The sequence below is a fragment of the Oscarella lobularis genome, chromosome 13, assembly GCF_947507565.1.
Source record: "Oscarella lobularis chromosome 13, ooOscLobu1.1, whole genome shotgun sequence".
In the NCBI taxonomy this organism is placed as follows: domain Eukaryota; kingdom Metazoa; phylum Porifera; class Homoscleromorpha; order Homosclerophorida; family Oscarellidae; genus Oscarella; species Oscarella lobularis.
Genome location: NC_089187.1, coordinates 777,639 through 798,033, shown reverse-complemented (window position 1 = coordinate 798,033; position 20,395 = coordinate 777,639). Strand labels below are relative to the sequence as shown.

Genomic DNA, 20,395 nt, shown 5'->3' with positions numbered 1-20,395 from the left:
ACCTTTCAAACAATTTTTCTCCTTCTACCCAAGACATTTCCTCTTCAACTTATCACCAGAATAACAAGGTTAATCATAAGAGAAAACGTAATCAAATAAGAGATTAAATAAAATTTACGTGCTTCCCACCCAATCTCTTTTCTGGATTTTTTGCGTTATTTCCGTCCGTTAACGCTGAGCATAGAGAATGAACGCATTGATGAAACGTTTCACACGATCAGGATAAGATCTTCTAGGACCCGTTCAAAATCAACGGAGCACTCAAGGGACACGGCACTAACAATATATAATTATATCTGCATGGCGCTCAACGATGCCATTATTGCTCAAAATCAAAACGACATCGAAAAGGAAGACGAAAGAGAAAAGTTAAATAAATAGATTGGACAGCATTTTGAATTTAGCCAAGTGTAAGAAGAAACGAAGCCTTCATCTACGTGAGTCACGTGATTAACTGAAACGACAAAATAGCTCGTTCCCTGTCAGCATTGGATTCAAGTCCGTCGAAATCGTGAGCGTAGGTTAAAGACTGCCGGACATCTTCCACATTCCATGAGCGCAGAAAATTGGGCGTGCAGTGATGACAATCTCCTAGAGTGACAGCTTCTTCAATTTCAATAAACAGACAAAACTGACAGCGAAATCTGCCACGCTCTCACATTTAGAGTCAAACGTTAGTAACTTAGCACTTGATCTACACCCTTTGAGTTGATAAAGGGGGATTTTCATTCGCCGTGTTCATTTCTCTCCCCTTATACTCTACCGCTTTGTCAAAAATTAACAAAGTAAGGTAACTTAGAATGTCAAATTTTATATGCTAAAGTCCTCTCACTGAGTGTCTTTACTATGCAGAATCTGTTGATTAAATTCGGTCTTCTAGTGAAGGTTGCCTGAAGCAAAATGCCGGCCAGCATTACAGTAACGCGTGCCTTTTTTCATTCAAAGTAACGCCCTAACAAAGTGTTTAGCGTTTCTTCTTGACCGTCTGCTTTACGCTTGTTTCATCACATCGCTCTCTAAAACCAACGCTTCCAATTGAATCGGTTACTGCTCTTTCAAACACAAATGCACATGCGATAAGCAGTGAGCAAAAGTCGCCTACTTCGCCACATTTCTCACATTTACTTTCGTCTCTCTGCTCCAACACGCCTACAAATCATTGGTGCTACGTCAATCAAGGTATTGGTGCCCAGCAGAATTTTCCATCCTATCCCTACTCGCGACCTACGGCTACGTACAAACGCAGTCCAGTAGACCGTCTCCAAAAGGTAGTTTTATTTGGAGGAAAGACGACTGGTTCCGCCGACATACAGCAAGAAAACACATGGCTTTATACACCGTGGACTAATTCGTGGGAAGCTCTCTCTTTAGACCCTTCACCGAAAGGCAGACACAGCCATCTGATGACCACACTTTGCGAAATGAAAGTCCTTCTTCACGGTGGTATCGAAAGCGCTGAAAACAAAAGTACCACGTTGAACGACACTTGGATATTTGACGGCTCGACGGAAACTTGGACTCCTATTCGGTATTCGGCTAAGAGCGATCCCGCTCTCGAACGCAGTAACTACGCAGCGGCTGCATTTTATCAGCCTAAGACAAAATGTTCCTGTAAAGAATCATTAGTAGTTGTTGGCGGAACAGGCCGTGTTCATCCTACAAGCCTGTACGAGCTTAGGTGCATTAATGAAAGGAAAAATATCTACAAATGGATTAGAAAGAGAGGAAATCCCAATGCAACAGGCAATCGACTAGACGGTGCTCAAGGATTTTCGATGCAAATCAATTCTACGAGTTACTTTATAATAAATGGAGGCACAGATAAAATTGGAGAAGGTTATGAGAATGGAAAACATTATTACTATTCTAGATCCTCATCTTACGTGTGGCTCATTGACTTAGATACAAATCAGTGGGTTCAACTAATTGACTACTCTTCTGACAATTTTAGTTACTTTAGAGCAACAGCAAGTCGATCGTTTGTTTTCTCATCCAAAAATGTTTTTCTTGTCTTTGGTGATGAAAAAGTGTTTGCTTTTGACATGGAAAACAACATTTGGATGAAAGTGGGCTGCCTTTTTTGTGCTCCACCCGGACCTATAATGGCCGGCACCTATAGAAGAGGATACGCTAAAATTGGAGATACCATTCTTTCGTTCGGTGTAAGCGATGCAGTTCAAGACATTTGGTACAACGCTATTGTAATGAATGTGACAATCAATTTCATAGATCGGTCAAATAATCTAATCATAATAGGGTGGCTTGCTAATCCGCCGCCGCTCTTATCCCCCCCTTTGCTTTTCCCTGGAAGTTATTCTTCTGCTACGAGCAACAACTCAATGTTTCTTTTCGGAGGATTTCTAAACAAAAACCTTGTGAGAGTTGGTAATTCTTACCTAATATATCCAGATGGCGACTACATGAGCACTGATTCTGTTTGGCAATTGAACTACCAAAAAATGGTTTGGCATCAGATGAAACCAAATATTTCACCTGGACCTCGAGCAAGTCATTGTGGAGCCTTGGCATCTAATAAGATATTCGTTCAATTTGGTGGAAGCAGTCTATGGTTTAACTTTGGTGAAGCCATATTTCGCGCTCCTAGGAATAACATAGCCATGCTAGAACAGATGCTACGAAAAGACTTGTGGGGCTTTGATATAGAAAAAAGGCTATGGATCAGGTACGTCTCGTTGGGGACGCAACCCCAATTCCGTCTTCTCTGCAGCATGACGTCTATGCAGAACGGATCCGTTTTGCTTTTCGGAGGATTAGTTATTACTCATCGGTATTCTTTGCGCCCGACAAATGATCTGTGGCTTCTTACTTTAAACAAGCGCAATGTTGCTACGTGGAAGAAACTCTCCAAAAGGTGTGCGAATGTTGGCGAATGTTGGAGACCACAGCCACGATTTCATGCCGTTTTAGCTGCTATTGATAACAGTCGGATTTTGCTGTTTGGAGGATACGTTCGCAGCGAAGCGACTTGCTCTGACAACGTTTTGTGGATCTTTGATATGAAGAAGATGCTATGGACTCCAAAAAATGTTACTGGAGATGATTCCACTTCTTATTTGCCACCGAGAAGTAAAACGAAAACACAATGTTTTAGTGCGGGGACACTTATAGGTAACAAATTCGTTGTCAGTCTGATATACACTCAGTCAGCTGATCCTCGCCAGCCTGAAAAGAAATCTCGAGCTTTTCTACTGGACACAAGTACATGGAAAACCAGTTCCATACGGCGGATAGCATTAGGGTCTGTTTCCGAAGGCGTTCTTCAGTCTGCGCTTCATAATTATCACGATGCTGTCATTTCACTTGGAACGTTTAGTACAGCAGAGCCAGAGGACGTGGACGTGAACTTTCCGCCCCTTCTACTTTTGCCGCACCCAGGATGTCCGGCAGGCGAATACAGCATGTTCTTCAGAAAAAATCCGTGCAGAAGCTGCGACGTAGCAACGTACGCATCAGCTGGGTCGAATCAATGCGAGCACTGTCCTGTCGGTTCAACAACGCTCTATTCTAATGCAGAAAGCTTGCAAAACTGCACTTGCTCTACCAATTATTGCGTTCACGGAAGCTGCTTTCTGACGTACCAAGGTGACGAAAGAATCAAACCAAAGGTGACTTGTCAGTGTAACGCTGGATTTACTGGAGCAACTTGTCAGTTTCCAACATACTATCTATTAGGAGCCGGAGTTATAATAGCATCGTCTATGCTGACTCTGATGCTTGTGTTTGCTTACAAGCATCAGAAACGCAACGAGAATCGAAAAAGATTACTCAAAGACATGAGAAAAACTTTCAACATTCCCGAAGAAGAGATAGAATTGGAAGAAAGAATTGATACAACTTGTCGCGGTGGATATAGCAAGGTTCACAAAGCCAAGTACAGAGGAATGTCATACGTAGCAATCAAAGAGCTACTGATGGACATTGCGGAACTTGACAAGCGAGTGTTGCTAGAATTTGCAAGGGAAATTGAAATAATGACTCTACTCAGTCACAAAAACGTTGTACGGTTCTTTGGAGCCGGAAAATTTGCTGCGAGCAAAGGACCGTTCCTGGTTATTGAATTTGCGGAGAGAGGATCGCTAAAGAACATTTTGCTGTCTTCTGCGCCTGTGTCAATGGAAAGAAAACTTAGGTTTGCGCTAGACGCTGCTCGCGGAATGGAGTATCTACATGGCCAAAGTCCTCCGCGAATTCATCGCGATTTGAAAACGGCAAATCTACTGGTTGACCAGAATTGGGTCGTTAAGGTAGCCGACTTTGGATGCGCAAGAATGGCACAAAAAGAGGGAAAGGAGACACGGCCAAAGAAAAGAAATCACACGTCGCATCGCAGTGAAATAGAGATGAAGCTGTTTCACAGCGAAGTCGAAGAGATGACAGTATGGCACATTGGAACTTTGTACTGGACGTCCCCTGAAGTTCTTCTGAAAAAAGCCTACGGATCTTCGGCAGACGTGTACAGGTATATAAATATTCTCTGTTTGATTCATTTATATGTAACGGTACCTCTTTTAGCTTTGGAATCGTCTTGTGGGAAATACTGACAAGAAGCGCTCCATATGAAGAGTACAACGATTTGGCAAACTGCACTAGAGAAGAGACTAAAGCTGCTATTGCTCTACATCACAGACGTCCTTCTATACCAGACCACATCCCGATTGCGTTGTCCAAATTGATACAGCTCTGCTGGTCACACGAATCTAAAACGAGACCAAAATTTTCAGTCGTTTCAAATGCGATTGAGCAAGTGTTGGACGAGGACGGCCTCAACTAATCAATACAATTGTGCATCAAAACTTTCAACTGGATGGTGCATCTTCGCATGTCAACCTACCGGTACTACAAAATTAGTGAATTTGCACGCATCACATACTCTATTCCGTTTTCGTATCTCTCAAGCTTCATTCTGTGACTGTGATAGTGATATCTCTTCTATGTACTATACTATAAGCCGGATCTATCGATAGCTGTCCGACTCCCACTCCATAGATTCCTCTAGAGTTTAATTGAGCACGCGGTTTGAGGCTCAAACTCCGGACCCCTAATCCCACACTCGCCAGCTTTGGCACTAACCTAGCTAGATCCCTTGTCTTATCAAACTCGCTAACTAACAAAAAGGGGTCTTTGATCTGCGTTCCGAACTTAGACGTCGTCGCTGCCGCTCCGCTTTGCGTTCAGCCGACAGTTAATTCCCTTTCTTTCTGAATTAACTCGCTCTCCAGAATGTCTCACGTATGTGAAAGGAGGCTACATATAAGTGTCAAGTTTTTTCGAAGGAAAAACGTGTTGCGGCGAGGCGTGGTACACTACCTTTCCGAGCAAGGAATGTTCAATCCTTGCTCTGTGCTCTTAGCATGAATAGACCCTGTCACATAACTTTCATGGAGAGCGATTTCTTACCACGGCGCCGTTGAATTAAGTTCGCCTTCAGAGTGCGAAGAAAACGGAGTAAATCTAAATCAAACGGCTTAAGAGTCCGTTTCGCTGTGCAGCGAAAGGGGAAGAGCGTCTACGTAGCCAATTGACGATCGAAGGGGACGATAGCCGAGCTGCAACAGCTTTGACAAAGGCATACGCGCCTATTACCTTTAAAAAAGCAATCACTCCGTGTCTTCCCAGCGGGTAAACCGCAGGATGGCTCCAAAATTTGCGGATTCCTTCTGCGAGCTTTCAAGTAGGTCTCCCGGATGTGTGCGACCGAAGTCCCGCGTGGACGCATGCGTAGTCTCAGTGAGTTGCGAAAGAAAAGATCTGGATTTAGTGGATTACACTGGATTACAGTGAAAAAGAGCTAGCCGCAATGAGTAAGCGTGCGGCATATGTCTACTTGTACCTTATTTTTCACATAGATTGTGATCCGCCACGCCATATTTGGTTGAAAAGCGAAAAGATAGATTACGTGGCAGGCCTTGCTTTGCTTGACGACCTGCTTTTGCTGGCAGACACGGGATCTCATTGCATATGGCGCATTGACGTCGATAAGAGTGTTGACGTAGCGGATTTTTCTTACGTCGATTATCTGTACGTCAATGCGGATTCCTTTGCTGGCGTTGCTAAGAAGAAAGGCTATAAAGATGGGCCTTCAACAGAGGCGCTCTTTCATAATCCTGTTCGATTGGCTGTCGATCAATATAGCAGGACGGTATATGTGTCCGACGTTGAAGATGAAATTGGACGAATACGAAAAGTAGGCTATTTGTTTTATGCCTAACAAACATGAGATCTTGTCTTTCCCTTAGATTCACGACGGCGTGGTTACGACGTTGGCTGGTGGCGTTGACAATGCTCTGAAGCCACTGAGCATTCTCGTGAGGGAGGACCGATCTGTCGTGTTTCTTGATATGCATCAGGACAAAAGGAAGGTTCGAATATATAGGATTGCACTAGATGGCAATGTGACAGTCATTGCCCGAGTTGCCCTAAATATTTACAAAGGATTGTGTTGGTGGCTTAACAATGCTTTTTATCTTTATAACGGTCCCAAAGGCTACCTCATTTTGTGTGAGGAAGGTACCGTCAACGAGATACGCAATGGAGCAGCGTCTTGTATTAAGACGATAGCCGACGAAGACTTTATCGCCGGTTACAGCAGCAAACTCGACAGCGTGTACGTTTTCAAAGTTGGCGGCATCGATTTGCGTAGACTAAGTTTGAGCGGGGACAAGAAAGACGAAAATTGCTCGTCTTATAGACTCGAACACTTCTTTGTAACGTCCTCACAGTTCCTGATTGACGACGATTACACCGTTTATTCATTTCATCCTCCTTACACTATAATTGTTGCTCCTCTCAGACCTGATGCCCGCAAGGCTTTTCATCGCCGCCCAACAGCCAATTTTGCCTCAAGTTATGCTCAGCTACTTGACAATGAAGATTTGGCATCTCCAGACGACATCGTTTTCGAAGTCGAAGTCGATGCAAAAACAATTCGTGTCCCGCGAGCTGTGCTCTGTTTGAGAAGCGAGTTTTTTCGTCGAATGCTTCTATCCGGTTTTTTCGCGGAGTCTTCCCAACGTTCGGAAGGCGTGAAACGCATTCCTGTTTCTCACTATTCGTATGATGCTTTCCGGTTGGTGCTGCTTTATCTGTTCACCGGCACTGTTGACGTTTCGATGTGCGCGCCTATTGTGACCGAAGTTTGTCTAGCTGCTGACTATTATCTCGCTACGGATTTGAGAGATCAATGTCTCAAGTACATGATTCTAGATGTGTCAACCCAATCCGTGTCAGAGTACGCACAAATTGCGGATTTGATGAAAAGCGAGGCTCTGCAAAAGGCGTGCCGTCGAGTGCTTCGCGGAAATCTTGACTAACATATCACTGAACCCTCGGATTTACAGACAGTGGAATGTACGTGTGCGTTCAGTAATGCATGGTAGATGTTTTTGAAAAATTAGTACCAGGTTGTCGTAGTGTATTCTTGAGTAGAGTATGTGTTGTGTTGTTATGCGTTTTTCAACTAGTCCACTAGTTGCTTGTGAAAACGCAGAAGTCTAATATTGAAACTGGAGTCGTTGTATGCCGCATATCGACTCTCTGTATTTCTACGTTTCAAATGTCTAAAACGCTTCAAACACGTACAGTAGATGCTAAATATCGGACGATTGGTGATTGCTGCCTCTTCAGGAAATAGTAAGGCCGCTTACTCTACTTTCCAAATTCTGACAATTCAATCTCGTGTTCCTCACCTAAAGAATGGCTTTTCAAACAAATTTCTCTCCTACCCCAAGACATTTATCTTCCACTTATCACCAGAATAACACTGGTACCGGGGGTAGTCATAAAGAAAAGCAATCAAATAATTTACATGCTTCCTATCCAGTATCTTTTCTGAGTTGTCTCGCGCTATTTTCGTCCCATAGCGCTGGCTTTGACATTTTGCTCCATTTCTCTCCTATCGCCTCCGTGAATAGCGTAGGTTTGTCCCTTCCTCCTCGTCTCCGTTGTCCTGAACCCATTGATATGCTGTAAAGGCGCGGGCAAGGGCCCACAAGAAAGCACCTCTTGTAGTTCCTACGGGAACTCGACTTTAAAGGCAAATCACGTGGTTCTCGGAAAGTTCTCTTGTTGTGCGGCTTCTTTTCGCTATCGGCATGGCAGGTAAATATTTGGAAGAGTTCAGCGGCATATCTTGCGACGAAAAAAGCGATTGCGAGTGAGTAAGATCAGCAGCGTAATCAACGAAACGATCAGTTCTTGTAGAAAAGAAGAACGCCTGTACAGATGCGTGGAAAGGGGAGATCTACAAAGCGTAAAAGAAATTCTTTCAAGTGGAAAAGTTGATTTGAGTCGAGTGTACGTCAATAAAGAGTTGATTTGCGGAGAAGATCGGATTAGGGTGAGAGTTTGCTGTATACGGGCTGTACACGAGTTGATCTGTACAGGGGCACAGCTGGAGTTTGATAACTGTGGCAGTGTTGAAAAGAAAAATTGAAATTTTGAAGGAATTAATCAGACGAGGGGCAGCAGTTGATGACGACGTTTGTATTATCAAGGAAAACACGTCAAATTATTATTTTGAGTCAGTTGGGTTCCTGGTAAGATTTATTTGAGATATTTTTGCACAATATGAAATATTGAATTAGTCTAATCTTACACCTCTGATGATGGCTTGTGTTATTGGGGATGAATCTGCTGTAGATTTGCTTGTGGAGAATGGAGCAAAGATTTCACTTAATTTAGTAATACGGAATGTCGTTAGTGTATCGCACAACTTGTTGTTTTACTTAAAGAGGAACGCTGGCCTTGAACTTGGCATTTGCGAATGGACGCATTCAGATAGCAGAACGTTTTATGAAGAATTCGTATTTAGATGAACCGGATGACAGTGTAAGAAAGACAATTTACCTATTTAATTATTATTGAATTGGCTACCTTATAGGCTCCTCTGTTTTTCTACGCTTGTTTTGGCGGGCTAAAAATGGTGAAGCTTTGGCTTAAATACATGAAAAATGATGCCCAACTCAATCCCAACTATAAAACTGAGGTTTGTTAGAGAATAATGCAAGAGGAAATCATGTTTGCTGATTTTACCTTTCTTTAGTATGGAAGGTCAGCAATTCACTGGGCTGTTAAAGGTGTGCAAATGGATGTAGTTAATTGGCTTTGTAAAAGGGAATTTCGGCTTTGGAGTACAGATGTAAGCGGTTGAATGCACCTTCCTGTTCTTTAAATATTTGCAGGGTGACGGGTGGAACGCGTTTCATTTCCTTGCTCAATCGATTCAAAAAGAAGAAAGCGATCGAATCGATTTCTCTGCCCAGCTAGTAGAAAAATTGCCTCTTGGAATGCTAGACGCGAAAGCCACTGTTTCATTTATTCCCGGCCAGAATCCTTGGGTAAGATTCTGCTTGCCTGATGTTTTCATCTTATTTTAGCACATGTGTAGGGAAGATGGACACCATTGTCTTTGGCTTGTTTGCGGAGGAATTTTGGATTGGCTAGAAAACTATTAGAATTCGGTGTCCAGCCGATATTTGATATCAACGTATTATTAAGTACAGCAGTAAACGCATGTTCTTGAATAGCCGTTTTAGACTGGAACCACTTTGTTGTGGGTAATGTTTGATAATGAAGATCAAGACATTTATGTTGCAAAAGACATTGCAAAAGCTATTGCGGAGCTGAAAATTGAATTCTCTGGATTGACATTTTGTGACGATGTAATGTGGGTACTCTTTTGCTTAGTCTGTATAATGTTCTTATTTCAGGGATTCGACCCAGATAGAGCAAAAGAAGCGTTTGATGCCTTTGTTGCTGAAAAACTTCTTGTTGCTAAAATGCCTGGTGTTATTCACTGGGCTGTTCGTTACGGCTCTCCATTGTCTCTTGACCATCTATTGCGTGATGGGTCGAATCTGGAGGATAAGGATGAGGTAATGCGTCACAAGCGATCTTATTTATTTGCTATTAAAAGCTTTAGAAGGGTTATATACCAATCATGCGATGCTCAAGTGTGGAAAATTTAAAGTGGTTTGTGCAGCACAATGCAAATTACCAAGTAGTTGATAAGGTAGCTTACTTTTTTAAATTGGGCATATAGGGAATTTAAATGTTTCAGAGCAAAAACTCGTTGCTACATCTTTATGGAAAGGTTATAACACATTCTCCGTCAATTCTTCAATATTTGCTGAATCTCGGTCTATCGCTCGAAGCTGAAAACGATGTAAGTTTTCTTCGAAGAAAACCGACATTGTTCTAGACTTGTAATCAGGACGGAATGAAACCTCACGAGACAGCTGAAGGCGAAATGCAAGTATTTCTGCAAGCCGAATATGTAAGCTACCTTTTGTGTTTTTTATTTCTAACCGCAAAGGCCATAGTCATTTTGAAATATTTAGGAGCTGATGTTATTATTTCGGCTTGACAGCGAACGAGTTCAACCAGAATGCGTTCAAACGTGTCTCGTCGGCGAACCGATGGCCGGAAAGACGACCCTCACAAATTCTCTGTGTGGCATCACAGCGCAGTCGAGCGAAAGCCAATCAGACGAACTCGATCAAACGTCCGGAGTCGATGTCCACAACAAGCAAGTGGACGGGGTGGGCCTGATGTCCATCTGGGATTTTGGCGGTCACTATACGTTCCGCGTCGCGCATGCTATTTTGTTTCGCTTTGCCTTGACCATTTTCATCTGCGTCGTTGACATAGAGGATGGAAATGGTAAAAGGCGAGTAAAATGAAAGACGTGATAGCGGAAGTGCATGAGACAATGGCTCGCTTTTTTAAAGTCGGAGAGAAAATCCATCGTCTCCGACATCCCGATCGTCGTTGTTGGGAATAAGAGAACAGGAGATAACCCCGACAACAGCATTGACCCTTTAGGCGCATTTCGAATTTACATAGCACAGCTTGTCAAAGAGTTTACGGGAATATTCCGTTTGGCTGGCGTTGTTGAAATGGATTGCAAAAAGGGACAATCGCAGGCTATGAATTTGTTTCGATGCGAACTGAAAAGAATCAAGGATTGCAGATCGCTTATTCTAAACTATTTCATCGGAGATAACCGGTTCCTGAAGTTAGAAGAGTTTAGAAGCATTGTCGAACATCGCCTTCGTCGACCTCTCATCAGAGACCTGCCAATTAAATTATTGGCCCAAAACCTTCACGATTCGGGAACTGTAAGCTAAACGTTTATTATTTGCGCTCTTCCTTTGCGAAAAGAGTTGTGTTTCCGCAGATTCTGTATTTTCGCACTCTTGAACAAATCTATCTGCAGCCGTCGCTTTTGGTAACCAATCTTCTAGGACCGATCCTCTCCGATCCCGACGAGTTCTACATCAGCGCCGTCGACGACGACACGGGCCAAGTGAATCGAGATCACATTGGGGTAGCTCTCGAGTTATTTCAGGAAAAGCAATGGGAGCGAGATCTTCCGTGTGCGTCGTTCACTGCGGATGAAGCAATTCGAGTGATGCTCGATCTTGATCTCATTTGCCAAATTGAAGGTAAAGATGGCCCCCACTCCTATCACGTTCCTTGCCTAATCAAGGAATCAAAACCGGCTCGGGTGTGGGAGAAGAGAGACGACATGGTTGTCTACCGCGGTCGTCGCTACAGAGTTTCTCATCCTAAGACGGATGCCATTCCACCTTCGCTTTTTCCCGTTCTTCAAAGTCGCTGTGCCGCTATTTCGGGATATCGCATGATTCTGTGGAAAGACGGGTTCAAACTCGAAGTGTCCGGTGAAAGTCATTTCGTCGAATGCCTCGTCGAAATAACAAGTGAAAATGATGCCGTCGACGTGATTGTCCGCTGTTCGAAAGGAGGCGAATTAGTAGCAAAGAATACACTTGAAGACATAAAACGCACTGTCGAGTCGGTTCGAAGCGATAAAGCAAATGGTACTCCAATGGAATGGTGCTATTTGGGCAGCGACAACCTTGAGAGTCACAGTTCGGAGGTGGCCGTGTACGATAGGGCCGACGTCAAGTCGTGCAAGAGCAACACCGCAATTGTAAAAGCAAGAAAAGCTCGGGATGCCACCTATCCTCACATTCGAATTAACCGTCTTCGTTTTCCTCACCGTATCCGAGACGGAGATTTGAAGCACGGAGGCCGTTTTCCTCCCGAAGACAGCGTCGTTACCGAAGATCTGATTGCGGCAATTTCTTCGGGAGCGAGCTCGAAATGGGAAGAGATCTGCTGTGTTCTGTTGTCGGCAGAGGTCATGATGGAAATACGACGAGAAAACCATAGCAACAAAGTGAGTCTTCAACTAGCGCTGGAGAAATGGAAAGCAAAAACGGAGGATCCTCTTGTGAAAAAGGTCTTGCTGGCCTGTACGGAGTCGTCCGTAAGCAAGAGAATCATTGAAGGAAGGTACAAAAAAGTGACGTCTTTGCTGTTGTAGATATGCGTACAAGGTTACTGGTATGAAAATGAAAGCATGTTTTTGTCTTGGTGTGTAGTTTACGGTAACAGTTTTATCCTTACGTGCAATTTGTAGTTTACATTTTATTAATTAATTTAGCAATAAAGCATAAAATTTGAACGACGCCGGCGCGCGTCAAAGGGCGCTACATATTGGACTTGTTAGGAAGAAGAAGAGAGTTGGAGGAAAGAATTGACACAACTTGTCGCGGTGGATACAGCAAGGTTCATAAATCCAAGTACAGAGGAATGACGTACGTAGCAATCAAAGAGCTACTGATGGACATTGCGGAACTCGATGAGCGAGTGTTGCTAGAATTTGCAAGGGAAATTGAAATAATGACTTTACACAGTCACAAGAACGTTGCAAGATTCTTTGGAGCCGGAAAAATTGCCGCAAGCAACGGACCGTTCCTGGTTATTGAATATGCGGAGAGAGGATCGCTATAGAACTTTTGCTGTCTTCTGCACCCTTGTCAATGGTAAGAAAACTTAGATTCGCGCTAGACGCTTCTCGAAAAATGGAGTTCCTACATTGTCAAAGTCCCCTGCGAATTCATCGTGATTTGAAGACGGCAAATCTACTGGTTGACCGCAGCTGGGTCGTTAGTTAAGGTAGCTTACTTTGGATGCGCAAGAATGGCAAAGAGAGAAAGGAGACAAGGCCAAAGAACAATAACCGCTCCTCGCATCACAGTGAAAAAGAGATAAAGCTGCTTCACAGCGAAGCTGAAGAGATGACAGTATGGCACATCGGAACTTTGTATTGGATGTCTCTTGAAGTTCTTCTGAAGAAAGCCTACGGATCTTCTGCAGACGAGTACAAGTATATAATTATTCTCTGTTTGATTTGTTTATGTATGTCACGATGCCTTTTTTAGCTTTTGGAATCGTACTGTGGGAAATACTGACCAGAAGCGCTCCATACGAAGAGTACGACGATTTGGCTCACTGCACTAGAGAAGAGACTAAAGCCGCTATTGCTCTACATCACAGACATCGTCTATACCAGACCATGTCCCGATTGCGTTGTCTAAATTGATACAGCTCTGCTGGTCTCACGAATCTAAAAAGAGACCAAAATTTTCAGCCGTTGCAAATGCGATTGAGCAAGTGTTGGACGAGGAAAGGCTACTCTAATCAATACAATTGTGCATCAACACTTTCAACTAGATGGTGCATCTTCGTATGTCTGTACCTACTACAAAATTAGTGAAGTTGCACGTTGTGATTACTCTATTCCGTTTTCGTATCTCTCAAGCTTTATTCTGTGATAGTAATATCTGTTCTATGTACTATAAGCAGGATCTATCGATGGCTGTCCGACTCCCACTTCATAGGTTCCTCTAGAGCACGTGGTTTGAGGCTCAAATTCCGGACACCTAATTCCACACTCGCCAGCTTGGCACTAACCTAGCTAGATCGACGACTTCGTCACCTTCATTATCCCAAAAGTCTCAATCCGGAGATTGGCTGGCCGAAAGTCTCATACACGAAGATCACGCACGATCACTTTTATCTGGAGAAATGATAAGACAAATAAAAGATAAAGAACAGAAATGATCTGGGTCAGAGGCGAGACCGTTTTGACCTATTTCCGCATGTTACAGTGAACAGATTATTCTAAGCAATGAGGTTATTGCATTCTCGTTTTGTACGACGGGAGTCAGTGATTTCGAAGCTTTCTGAGACGGCGGTGAAGCGGCTATCTCGCTTTAAGGAGGCTTATGGTTCCCTGCGCTAACTTGAAGTCGAACCCACCCGCCAATCCATGCTCCTTAGTTGTGTGGATCGACGCAAACGGCTGAAACGCCGTGAAGTGAGGAGGATTTAGGAGTCCGTTCCGCGCAAACGCGTTCTTACTTTTAGAAAGCAAGCAGTCCGTGTCCTCCCAGCAGCTGAAAACCGAAGGATGGCTCCAAAATTTGCAGATTCCTTTTGCTGAAATAGGTTCCTCGCGATCGAGTCTCCCGGATGTGTACTACCTCAACCACAGCCCCCACAGCGTGTTTTGCTCAAAATTTGAATTCAATATTGCCAAATTGGCGCGGGTGCTTCACTGACTCGAACCATTTTTCTCGCAGTTAGCATGGAAAATATGGCAGGAAAGCGTTATGCTACGAACAGAAATCGGAAGGATGCGGAAGGGTGCGAAAGAGTGTCGAAGAGTGCGGAATGCCAAGAAGGAGTGCGGAAGGTCTGCTATTACGTAACAGCGTTTAGAGGCAACTCCAGCAGACAATAACATTTAGCATCTTTTACAGTTGATCAGTTCAGCAGACACGGACAATGACAACGCAATAACAGCTAATCATGCAGAACGTTTCCTGTCTCTTTTAACACGTTTTAGATTTTCGTTCATCGTTGTACTCAATTATTATGGTCAAGCGGCTATGATCGCCAATCCCTTGCTTGCCTGTCACGGAAAATCGGCGATTGTCAAGAAGAATGACGGCTGGTTGGCCAGTAGCTATAAAAGACGACACTCTGAGTTCGTCGTATCTGTATTGTGAAGCATACGAGTGGCCCTTCGTAATTGCTACGTTCCACCAATTGTCACCTCTAAAAGCCACTTTGAAAGCCACATCTAATGTGTATGGCTCGCCGTTAATTTCAAACTGGTAGGTGACCAAGTAGGCTACACCGTAAAGCCCAAACTTTTTCTCTCCTCCAAAAACTACTGCTTGACGTGGAGAAATTCTGGAGCCACTCGGACCTCCATCAAGGAACGCACACCTTCCACCGCCCCATTGGCGGCCAACACAATCAAAAGTAAAATTCGTCTTGTTTACGATAGCAACTGCTATTCTCAAATCGTTGTCCAAGCTGTTTAGAGCACTTGATTGTGCTGATTTTATAGCGGACTCGGATAAGTCCCCGGAAAGGACTTCAGGCCCTCTCGTTGACATTTCGTTGCCCATTGGGATGATTGCTCTAGAGATGGAAACTGCAACTTCATTAGAAGTGATAGTGGGTAGGCAAAAACTTGATTATTGTGCACATAAAGAGATATTAATTAATTAACTGAGCGCTCGGCGTGGCCATAGAACCTATTAATCTTGCGCAAGTAGCACGCGTTTTCCTAACGTACGTTTCCTACTTATACAGCTCGCGAGGACTACCGGTAGCTGGGAAATGCGAAAACAAAAAGAGATTGCAAGCAGGTTTAACTCTCCCTCTCCCTAAAAGCTGGGTGCTTAATTGCAAGGACACCGCCCTTTAACGCGATTGGATGGCAAGACCGGCTTAGAGGGTGATTGGACAAGTGGTTCCCTACTCCTACGCAAAAACCTGGGGATGGCGCGTGAGATTGAGGAACCGCAAAGATGCATTTGAAGATATCAAAACCCAGCTTTAGTTACCTGAGATGCCAAGATATTCAACCGCCCGCGAAGGAAAGTCGTCGCCAAGAAGAGTGCAAACAAATCTTTGGAAAAAAATGACAAATCAGCAGTGAAACTCTCTCTATATGTGTAGCAGAAAAGGCAGCTCTCACATGCACGTGCTCGTCGAGAGTCAAGATTTGCCGGAGGATGGCAACGAGAACGGCGGGGAGAAAAGCGCGAGAATGAATTCTGATCGTACCTGATGCGTAGTATACGTAGACGAGCAAACGAAAGTCGTCAGGCGCCCTCGATCCTCCTTGATGACAGTAGCTTGGGCACCGCAAAAACGTTCCAAGAGCGAGACTCGGTGAATAGCAAATCGCTGGTTTAGCACTCACACCTTTCACGTGAAGTGAATCTCGAGACCGCAAGACTCTGCCCTATAACGCGATTGGACGCAACGCCGCCCTAAAATGCGATTGGATAAGCGGTGTCCTACTCCTCGGCAAAAATCTGGAGGAGGCGCGTGAGAAGGGCGAAAGCGGAGAAGCTTAAAGAGAAACCGCAAAGACGCATTTTGAGATAACGAGAACCCACACGCAATAGAAACGTCAAGATAGTCAACCGTCGGCGAAGGGAAGTCGTTGTCAAGAGCACAAACAAATCCAAATCGACGAATCAGGAGCGAATCTAGGCAAAGGAAAGCTCGGAGTGACCGGATCAAGAGCTACAACGAGAACCGCCGGGGCGAGAAAGAACGAAATTCAAGATATCATGACGTACCTGATGTGCAGTGTACGTTGGCAAACTGAAGTCGTTGTCGTCCTTAATTATTTCTCCTAGAACGAGAAAATCATTTCCCACCTGTCTCTTCATTTCACTACGCACCCCTCCTGTGAGTAATTCAATTGCGCCATTGCTACAGCAAACAATTCTTTCCGCAACCAAATGGGGTGCTGTTGCTGCTCCTGCCCACGACTCTGCAAGTCAGCGTAGGTATCGGAACGATTTGAAAGTCAGTACCTCTAGTATGCTCAATCTTTCTTCTGCTGACTTTGGTGGTCTTAGCGACGTCGTTGCTCATCATTGTGGGAGCGACTTTAATCAATTAATTGCATGATTCGCTCTCCTGCAGAGTTGCCCTCGTGATGCTTGCCAGCAAGAAGTACGTCGATCCCTTTAGGATCGCGGATAGCGGTACAATCGTTTTGCTGCTTGGCGTGCCAATCGCGCACGAACCCTTCGCCATTTATCAACGCGCTTTAGACGACTGCCACTAAACAAAAACTACTAAGCTATGATGTAAAATGCACGTATCTGTGGTCCAAAACACGCTCTGTGTGCGTGTGACAGCTAATCACATCCTAAGGGCGGAACCTCCTTGTACCAATCGTCTCTGTACAAATACTTCTGTATTTCGATGCCGCCTCGAGGCACGGTGACGTTGCGTCCGCCAAACGAAAGAACAGGCAGCGGCTTCTCAACGAGTCGGGCGGGAAACGTGTGATGCATGCGATAATTGACAAAAAACACCCAACTCTCTATACCGCATCTACGCATCATCCCATCCCGCCAATAATCGTAAAACGGCATGATGTCGATTCCTTCAATCCCCTCCGCGTCGGGGCAGACGATCTTATAGCGTCCGCGCCGAACGCTCCACGTGACGACGAGATGACGACGCGCGAACGCGTCGACGATCTGCTCGTGCGCGTACTTAGCGAGTGCGTCGCCGTCGACGCCGATGTCGGCGTCGTAGTCCCACGGCAGGGGGCCGCCGTTGCGCAGAGCGCCCCACAGCGTTCCGTACACGAGATAATACGAAACGTCGAGTTCCTCCAAGACGTCGATGACGGCGTGCGTGTGACGCACCAGCGTCGACATGTCGGCTTCGGGGCGTGTACACGGCATGCCGGACTTATTTGCGTACCTCGTCCACGCGTGAGCGTTGAAGTCGTAGTAGACTGTCGCTACGACGACGACGAAGATGAGGACGACGACTGTTACGTGCGCGAAACGGACGTTACGTATGTTCATGGAACAATCGCGTATTGTTCTGGCCACTTTCTAAAACGCACCTCTGTGTTCTTAGAATAGATGACGTCATTCTGCATTTCATTTGCACTTCACGAGAGTCCATTGTCTTATCGAAAACTCGAACAAAGGGGTCTTTGATCTGCGTTACGAACTTAGAAGTCGTCGCTGCCGCTCCGCTTTGCGTTTAGCCGACAGTTAATTTCCTTTCTTTCTGAATGTCTCACGCATATATGAGAGGGGCTAATTGTCAATATTAAGTTTTTCGAAGGGAAAACGCGTCGCGGCGCAGCGCGGTAGACTACCTTTCCGAGCAAGAAATGCACAATCGTTGCTCTGTGCTCTGAGCATGAATAGACCCTGTCATAATTTTCATGGCAGAGCGCAATTTCTTATCACGGCGCCGTTGAAGCTAATTCGCTTTCAAAGTGCAAAGACAACGAGGTAAATCTAAATCAAACGACTTAAGAATCCGTTCCGTTGTGCAGCGAAAGGGGAAGAGCGTCTACGTATCTAATTGACGATCGAAGGGGACGATAGCCGAGCTGCAACAGCTTTGGCAAAGGCAAACGCGCCTCTTACCTTTGAAAAAGCAAGCAGTCCGTGTCTTCCCAGCGGTTAAAACCGAAGGATGGCTCTAAAATTTGCGGATTCCGCTTTTCTCGTGAATCTCCCGGATGCGTGCGACGCATGCGTAGTCTCAGCGAGTTGCGAAAAAGAAAAGAGCGAGAGCATCTACGGCTGGAATGGATTACTCTAGATTAGAGCTATTACAGCTATCGGCAATGAGTGAGCGCGCGGAATATGTGTACTTGTATTCTAGACTAGACCCGGTCTACCTTATTTGTCCCTTAGATTGTGATCCGCCACCCCATATTTGGCTGAGAAGCGACAAGATAGTTAGCGTGGATGACCTTGCTTTGCTTGACGACCTGCTTTTGGTAGCAGACATACGATCTCAATGCATTTGGCAAATTGATGTCGATACGAGTTTTGACACGGCGGATTTTTCTGACGACGATGATCAGTGCGTGTACGTCAATGCGCATTTCTTTGCTGGCGTTGCTAACAAGGAAGGCTATAAAGATGGGCCTTCAACAGAGGCGCTCTTTCATAATCCTTCTCGACTGGCTGTCGATCAATATAGCAGAACGGTATATGTGTCCGACGTTGAAAATGGACGAATACGAAAAGTAGGCCCGCTATTTGTTTTATGCCCAACAAACGTGAGATCTTGCGTTTCTTAGATTCACGACGGCGTGGTTACGACGTTGGCTGGTGGCGTTGACAATGCTCTGAAGCCACTGAGCATTCTCGTGAGGGAGGACCGATCTGTGGTGTTTCTTGATATGCGTGAGGACAATGGGATGTTTCGAATATATAGGGTTGCGCCAGATGGCAATGTGACAGTCATTGCCCAAGTTGCCTTAGAAGATGTTTCCCTGTGGTGGTTTGTTTTGAATCTTTATAACGGTCCCAAAGGCTGCCTCATTTTGTGTGAGGGAATTACCGTCAACGAGATACGTGATGGAGCAGGGTCTTGTATTAAGACCATAGAAGAGGCGCCGAACGAGTTTATCGCCGGTTACAGCAGCAAACTCAACAGCGTGTACGTTTTTGGCTACACATACTTACGTAGACTAAGTTTGAGTGGGAACGAGAAAGACGAGAATTTCTGGTCTTTTACAGACATGTACTTTGAACATTACACACGGCTCCTGAATGACGACGATTACACCGTTTATTTATTTCAAGATCCTTCAACTATAATTGTTACTGCTCTCAGACCTGATGCCCGCAAGGCTTTTCGTCGCTGCCCAACAGCCAAGTTTGCCTCAAGTTATGCTGAACTACTTGACAATGAAGATTTGGTATCTCCAGACGACATCGTTTTCGAAGTCGATGCAAAAACAATTCGCGTCCCGCTAGTTGTGCTCTGTTTGCGAAGCGAGTTTTTCCGTCGAATGCTTCTATCCGGTTTTTTCGCGGAGTCTTCCCAATGTTCGGAAGGCGTGAAACGCATTCCTGTTTCTCAGTATTCATATGATGCTTTCCGGTTGGTGCTGCTTTATCTGTTCACCGGCACTGTTGACGTTTTGATGTGCGCGCCTATTGTGACCGAAGTTTGTCTAGCTGCTGACTATTATCTCGTTACAGATTTGAGAGATCAATGTCTCAAGTACATGATTCGAGATGTGTCAACCCAATCCGTGTCGGAGTACGCACAAATTGCGGATTTGATGAAAAGCGGGGCTCTGCAAAAGGCGTGCCGTCGAGTGCTTCGCGGAGAGCTTGACTAACATATCACTGATTTACAGACAGTACGCGGAATGTAATGCATGGTAGATGTTTTGAAAAATGAGTACCAGGTTGTCGTAGTGTATTCTTGAGTAGAGTATGGGTCGTTGTAATGTTATGCGTTTGTCAACTAGTTGCTTGTGAAAAGGCAGAAGTTTAATATTGAAACTGGAGTCGTTGTATGCAACACATGGACTCTCTGTATTTCTACGTTTCAAGTGTCTAAGAAACGCTTCAAATGCGCACAGTAGATGCTAAATATCAGACGATTGCTGTCTTCAGGAAATAGTAAGGATGCTTACTCTACTTTCCACATTCAGAAAATGATACAGTACGAGAAAGATAAT

At 44.7% G+C, this 20,395-nt stretch overlaps 5 protein-coding genes and 3 long non-coding RNA genes across 12 annotated transcripts; 5 read left to right on the top strand and 3 right to left on the bottom strand.

Moving 5' to 3' along the window:
• Window positions 1-752: 752 nt before the first annotated feature.
• LOC136194909 (uncharacterized) lies at window positions 753-5,122 on the top strand. 2 transcript variants are annotated; one of them, XM_065984162.1, is made up of 4 exons: window positions 753-785; window positions 853-918; window positions 969-4,480; window positions 4,534-5,122. In XM_065984162.1, exons 2-4 carry the CDS (start codon window positions 901-903, stop codon window positions 4,790-4,792), a joined length of 3,789 nt encoding a protein of 1,262 aa, XP_065840234.1. In that variant the 5' UTR covers window positions 753-785; window positions 853-900; the 3' UTR covers window positions 4,793-5,122. The 2 variants fall into 2 exon arrangements, with proteins under 2 accessions (XP_065840234.1, XP_065840235.1); XM_065984163.1 differs by having other exon boundaries at window positions 757-790.
• Window positions 4,901-5,698, bottom strand: LOC136194912 (uncharacterized). Its single transcript, XR_010671723.1, has 4 exons — window positions 5,605-5,698; window positions 5,419-5,472; window positions 5,329-5,366; window positions 4,901-5,265 (listed from the first exon to the last, which is right to left on the bottom strand). It is a non-coding gene; the product is annotated as an uncharacterized lncRNA (long non-coding RNA).
• A 39-nt stretch (window positions 5,699-5,737) lies between these two features.
• On the top strand, window positions 5,738-7,537 carry LOC136194472 (uncharacterized). The gene is made up of 3 exons (XM_065983604.1): window positions 5,738-5,822; window positions 5,868-6,205; window positions 6,258-7,537. Exons 1-3 carry the CDS (start codon window positions 5,819-5,821, stop codon window positions 7,329-7,331), a joined length of 1,416 nt encoding a protein of 471 aa, XP_065839676.1. The 5' UTR covers window positions 5,738-5,818; the 3' UTR covers window positions 7,332-7,537.
• A 522-nt stretch (window positions 7,538-8,059) lies between these two features.
• LOC136194615 (putative ankyrin repeat protein RF_0381) lies at window positions 8,060-12,464 on the top strand. Of its 4 annotated transcripts, XM_065983804.1 has the most exons (16): window positions 8,060-8,173; window positions 8,221-8,356; window positions 8,403-8,555; window positions 8,604-8,699; window positions 8,751-8,847; window positions 8,900-9,004; window positions 9,062-9,157; window positions 9,201-9,356; window positions 9,407-9,505; window positions 9,555-9,680; window positions 9,729-9,893; window positions 9,941-10,030; window positions 10,079-10,183; window positions 10,232-10,294; window positions 10,359-11,138; window positions 11,198-12,464. In XM_065983804.1, the coding sequence occupies exons 5-15, from the start codon at window positions 8,812-8,814 to the stop codon at window positions 10,698-10,700; spliced, it is 1,383 nt and encodes a 460-aa protein (XP_065839876.1). In that variant the 5' UTR covers window positions 8,060-8,173; window positions 8,221-8,356; window positions 8,403-8,555; window positions 8,604-8,699; window positions 8,751-8,811; the 3' UTR covers window positions 10,701-11,138; window positions 11,198-12,464. The 4 variants fall into 4 exon arrangements, with proteins under 4 accessions (XP_065839876.1, XP_065839877.1, XP_065839875.1 ...); XM_065983805.1 differs by having other exon boundaries at window positions 8,604-8,847; window positions 9,944-10,030; XM_065983803.1 differs by having other exon boundaries at window positions 8,604-8,847.
• LOC136194837 (dual specificity protein kinase shkA-like) lies at window positions 12,407-13,004 on the top strand. The gene is made up of 3 exons (XM_065984091.1): window positions 12,407-12,434; window positions 12,557-12,790; window positions 12,841-13,004. Exons 1-3 carry the CDS (start codon window positions 12,407-12,409, stop codon window positions 13,002-13,004), a joined length of 426 nt encoding a protein of 141 aa, XP_065840163.1.
• A 1,632-nt stretch (window positions 13,005-14,636) lies between these two features.
• Window positions 14,637-17,069, bottom strand: LOC136194636 (uncharacterized). The gene is made up of 5 exons (XR_010671685.1): window positions 16,740-17,069; window positions 16,605-16,684; window positions 15,976-16,555; window positions 15,753-15,817; window positions 14,637-15,337 (listed from the first exon to the last, which is right to left on the bottom strand). It is a non-coding gene; the product is annotated as an uncharacterized lncRNA (long non-coding RNA).
• A 666-nt stretch (window positions 17,070-17,735) lies between these two features.
• LOC136194637 (uncharacterized) lies at window positions 17,736-18,420 on the bottom strand. The gene is made up of 3 exons (XR_010671686.1): window positions 18,333-18,420; window positions 18,056-18,200; window positions 17,736-17,993 (listed from the first exon to the last, which is right to left on the bottom strand). It is a non-coding gene; the product is annotated as an uncharacterized lncRNA (long non-coding RNA).
• On the top strand, window positions 18,387-20,164 carry LOC136194635 (uncharacterized). The gene is made up of 3 exons (XM_065983829.1): window positions 18,387-18,539; window positions 18,606-18,943; window positions 18,998-20,164. The coding sequence occupies exons 1-3, from the start codon at window positions 18,497-18,499 to the stop codon at window positions 20,048-20,050; spliced, it is 1,434 nt and encodes a 477-aa protein (XP_065839901.1). The 5' UTR covers window positions 18,387-18,496; the 3' UTR covers window positions 20,051-20,164.
• The last annotated feature ends 231 nt before the right edge of the window (window positions 20,165-20,395 follow it).